This window comes from Anarrhichthys ocellatus, unplaced genomic scaffold (genome assembly GCF_004355925.1).
Source record: "Anarrhichthys ocellatus isolate YVR2014 unplaced genomic scaffold, GSC_Weel_1.0 scaffold30, whole genome shotgun sequence".
Classification (NCBI taxonomy): Eukaryota; Metazoa; Chordata; class Actinopteri; order Perciformes; family Anarhichadidae; genus Anarrhichthys; species Anarrhichthys ocellatus.
The window spans coordinates 2465014-2470347 of record NW_022280060.1 but is presented as its reverse complement, the minus strand read 5'-3'; the positions used below and the strand labels follow the sequence as shown (position 1 = coordinate 2470347).

Below are 5334 nucleotides of genomic sequence, written 5' to 3'. Positions count from 1 at the left end.
CAGACTGCAGCTGTGAGAGTAATTATGTGCTCGGAAATGTGATCATTTGTGATGAATAATGAATCGATGGCTGAGATAGACTAGCAATGTTTGGCAAATGGAATGAAAGCGGCGTTATGGGAAACTAGACTCAGGTACAATAATATTATGCATGTGTGTGAGAGTCTGTGGGTGAGTTACTGAGAGCTTTTGAGTGTCTGGGGGCGTATAAAGTGACTCGCTGGTGTCCAGCAGGGTCTGTGTGTCTGCGTGCATGCTGGTGTCGTACCTCCTGTATGGTTCTGGTGCCGGGAAAGTTGAGACTGTAGTCCCTCTGGGCCTCGCGGTGGCTGATGACCAACAGGAAGTTCTGGTTTAACGACTCTTGGAGATCACTAAATGAGAAGAAAAAAATAAAACAGTAAGAAATGGGGATGAACACAGAAGGAGATAAAAAAAAATCAAATTTGATGCAGAAAAGGAATATGGAAAAAAAAAAAAAAAAAAAGGCCAGGCATAAAAATGACAAAAGAAAAAGAAAAGAAGAGGGCACAAAAAACAACATTACCACTAAGAGCCACTCAGTCAAGTGGAGGGCAAGCTGGAACTTGTCAACTAGTGGTAACCTGCTGGCCCACGGGGAGGCGGGAGCCTCCTCTGGGGGCGAGTCGCCCACTTCGCTGGTTTGTGTCTTAACAAGCCTGGCCAGTGCTTCGCTCAGCACAGCAGGCTACCACAGCTATGACCACCTGCACATTAACAGCATGGAGTCCATCAATCTGCCTTATTGCTAATAAACCTGGCAGCTAGTATGACATAAACCCAGGAGGCCCTTTAGCACCTTCCCAACTACAAACCAAAGAACGTTTTACTGCGACTTACAGCGGCCCAAAGTGACAACACAGCAGGGTGTCGTGAGGTTGTTGACTAACACCAACAACTGCTGCTGCTCCAGGTACTGAGATATCCTTTTGTTACAGAGTGTAGACAATCATGAATGTAGGGGACCAGCAACTGCTTTCATTCTCAAGCCAAAGACGCAAATAATGAAATGAAGAGTCATTACTGTGCATCAAAACAAACCTCTTTATCAGATGCTGCTGGATAACTGCTGTACTTCACTGCCTGTCTAGCTTCTGAAACATGACTGTATAGTGATAATAGTCATATCAGTTAATTTCAATTACAGGCTAATGTAAGCTTATCAGACGCCTAAAGATGTTTCTATGATTAATGTAATGTTCCTAAACTAAGCTACTATCTCTATCTGCATCAGTTTTATGGTGAAACATTCTTCAATTCTAATTGAACTTCATAGTATTATAATATGGAAGTAAAATAATAATAACACTGACATAGTCGAGAGAAACTTACAGCAGTATTAATAAAAACGAATAAAAAACAATTTAACATCCCATTTTATCTCCCGTCCAGCTACATGAATACTCTGACACCTAAAAGATCAATCTATGACTCAAACTATTCAACTGTAACAATCTGTTAAAAACTGCCAATAATTATATTTTGTTCCCCTCAAAGCATAAACAACATTCACTGGTGGGAAAATAAATGCTGTTGACAGGTAAGCACTGGTCTGAGGTGTTCACACTCTCACAGTGATTGTCATATGCTGATTTCATTGTGAGCAGAGACCTGGCAGTGAAGACGCAATCTGTTCAAGAGGCCCCGAGGGGTCAGACTTTCTGGACTGGCACCGCAGCTCGCTCAGCAGCTTACAGCTGTGACGGAGACGCTGTGAACGACGCAAACGCAGACACTTTGTGTGCTTCACGTAGAGAGGAGGAGGTGGGGGGGGAATCAACTTTTGGAAGCTTCATTTACAATAAGCTGTGAGGTTAAGTAGCGTTTTGAGCAAACGCTGGGTCTGTGCGGCTGAATATCAATGGGAGGCTTAAGGGCCGAAGCAGGCACTTAATCAGGGCTCAGAACCCAAGGAGAGGAGGAAGAGTTGAGAGAAAGAGAGGGATGGGGGAATTAATATGTAGCGCACACATTAATTATGCAATCACACACTTAATCTGCACAGATCTGGACGAGCTTATGTTAACAGAAGCTCAAATTTACTGTAATGACAGCATATTTACATTGACTAAAACTACGAAATCAATATGTAAATGTAATGTTTGTTGTAGCTAACTGGGGAAGATTGGAAATGTGTGGAGTGGGAAGGATGGATGCATATGTAATAGGGCTGAGCAGGAGGATGAGAGAGATGTGTGTGCATGCGTGTGTGAGGGAGGGAGAGTGAGAAAAATGGAAGGGGTAGGGACACATAAATAAGGATCTAGCTAATATCATGATTATGTTTGGACACAGTCCCGAGCTACTGCTGGCAGGCAGCTAGACTCCTAAATAGACAGAGATAGAGGGTAAACTGAGTGGAAGTGTTACTCTGTCCTTCCAAGCAAAGAAGGAACATCTTAGCAGTCGTTCATGGCAGACCGACGAGCCATTTGTTGAGTGTGCGGGTGGAGTTCTGTTCCAGGTTTACTTTGAAAAATCAGATCACTCGTTGTGCTCCATAGTACAAATATAATTACTCAAAATATCAAATGCATTCAGAGGGGAGAAACGTGCCATCTGTCTGAAGAGGCTTGCAGGTTAACATAAACAAAGCACCCATGTTTCAAGTCCAATATCCCCTTTGTCTCGCCTGCTTCCTCCACGGATGTTTTCAAAGCAGCTGTCATCTGAAAGAAGTGGGCCCTTCGAGCGGTACGGGGTTGAAATGTGGACGTCTCGGTGTTTGCTTCCGCCTTCAGAGGTCTCTTTCTCACTCAACACACACACTTGTGACATCCAGGTCGGCCTGCAACATCTCTGGAGGTACTTGACATGGCATAAGGGTGCCGGGAGGAAAATGTCATTTAACTTTATGGACAGAGAAAATGGAGCGTTTTGCAGGGGAGAAGAGCAGGCTAAACAGATTGGTTTCATTCTGAGGTAAGCCCATCGCCTAAGCTGTGAGTCCCCACGGCACAGAGCAGACTCTAGACCTTATTAAACTAGCACTGCCAGACACAGAGGAACACACACACACACACACACACACACACACATTGTGGCATGTGCCTGCAAAATACAAATACCCCTACACACAAACACACACACACACACACACACACACATCATGCGTGTGTTTCATCTGATTAGAGACACACGAACACACTGACCAGGTGAGTTGTTCCCTCTACCTCGTACAGAGGAGGTCATGAAGTACACACAGGCTCATCTTACCTCCTCCATATTTTGCATCCACAACAAAGCAGAAGGATGCGAAACCATTCAGGTTCTGCTCTGTTTCGGTCTGCCATCTTGTTCCAGCATTAATCAGCATGCTCACTGATAGACACTTCCCATCAGGGTTGCTCTAGCTAACTAGCTAGCTCGCTATCTTACCGAAAGCATCTGTGAGTCTGCTACAGGATAGCTGACACACAGAGGGAGAGATGCGGGGGGGGGCAGGAAGCCGCAATAAAACACACAAAACCTAATGAATCATTTTTGCAATTTCAAAATTCTTTGAGAGTTCAAATTAGAATAACCTTTCCTTGGCAAACACACTTCCCGAGAGCAGAGCGGAGAATAAACGAGGAAGGAAACAGGCTCCATTGAAATATTCATCAGGCCTTCATCACTTATGCAAGAGATTAGGTCCTCCTCAGCACCCTCCTGTATTCACAGGCAGTCATCAACACGGCCACAGAGAAAAACCTTCTTGGGACCGGGCTTTGACACCGCAGTACTAACTGCACATCACATCGCTAACTAAATAACTACCTGAGATGGATTGGTGCTCAGAGGGAAATCTCCCAAAGCCTCAAGATTTATTTCTAATCAAACAAGACAACTAAGAGGAGTTTACTCAGCGGGATCATAATGACAGTGGAGCACTATTTAATCAGTCAGTTTGGTTTAGGTGTGTGTGTGCTGCATGAGCCAAGCTCTACAAAGTAATTGCCAGAGATATTACCATTTATGGGACATTTGCATTTTTTACTCAGCAACAATTTGAAGCAAATAAACATTGTGAAATTAAATTTGGGTAGATAACTGCAACTACAAACTAGCAAATAAAGTGATATGGGAGACAGTGGTAGTATTAACCTTACTACAAAACATATAACTAAAGATAACAATTTGAACTGAGAATATTGGTCAAGTTCTTGAACAAGAGCATTAGTAGCCACAACATTGTTTTTACTAAGAGTAATAACAACAATAAATATTAAATATTTATCCTGGTTTCATAACACAGAATTCCTTAAAGTGGCATTTCACTCCTAGATTCTAAACCACAGTAGAACTAATGTGGTTCTGTATCACCTGCTCACAGATTATGCACAATGAATGTTGATACAGCAACTTTATGTCTCTCTCAAAGAAGCTTATGGTTTCTGCTGAATTATTGTTTTCATGCAGCCGGCTGTATGTCAGTGTGTGTTGTGCCCCCTTCCTAAAAATCAAGTGAGAGCCTAAACTTAATAACACATAAAAACACTCTGCTTGTATCAATTATTTTTTAGAAAACAGAATAGAGGCAATAGTCTGGAAACACAAATATTGTTCCATATACCCTCTTTTATTCTTTACATACTTATTACCTGGAAATTATATAATATCTAATTCCATACTGCGTAGGAACGCTGTACAATGGAACTACACCACGGTCGCATGAGCACAAGTACACACATGGAGGCTGTAAAGGCAGACTAGTCCGCGTGATGTTTTGTAGACTTATCTGGCCACTTGTTGGTACGTAACAATCTCTTAAGATTGTGTTAAACACAGACCTTATTTCATGCATCTCACCAAAAAACTATTTTCAAAAAAAACATCGACTTCGAGACGAGGGAACCAGACGTGCAAAAATTGCAATCTCAATTCCGGGTGTTATTATTAATTCCTGCAACACTCTATAATAAGACAATAGATAGAGAGGATGTGTCTAACTGACTCTACTTTGAGCATTACTGAGAGTGGGAAAACGTATTAAAGTACAATGAAAAGTACACGTTTTTAGGAAGAGTTATACATCTGTGATTAATAATTGGGCTAGTAATGTAAAGCACAATAATTTGATTCCTTAACAATTTTGTTTTCAATAATCTTGCAGAGGTAGATAGTAACAGACTAGTACCTTGAGTTGGTACGATGATCCTCCCTGCAAACTTTATCCTGAAGCCTTTACTGGCACTGAGCTCAGTCTACTGCAACAAATTTGCACACACTGCACACAAATTGCACTTCCTGTGGATTTACGGTGTGACCACAGTTTATTTTTACTGCAAGCTAACAGCTTGTCTGGTCCCGCTACAGGGGACTGCACCCCCC

The 5334-nt window shown here is 42.3% G+C and overlaps 1 protein-coding gene across 2 annotated transcripts in view; it reads right to left on the bottom strand.

The window, feature by feature from the left end:
- faf1 (Fas (TNFRSF6) associated factor 1) overlaps positions 1–5334 on the bottom strand; it is a 68613-nt gene that overhangs the window by 51721 nt on the left and 11558 nt on the right. For both annotated transcript variants that reach the window (XM_031863890.1, XM_031863889.1), the window contains one exon: positions 269–374. In XM_031863890.1, the coding sequence (XP_031719750.1) occupies positions 269–374 (106 nt within the window). The remainder of the gene's footprint in view (positions 1–268; positions 375–5334) is intronic.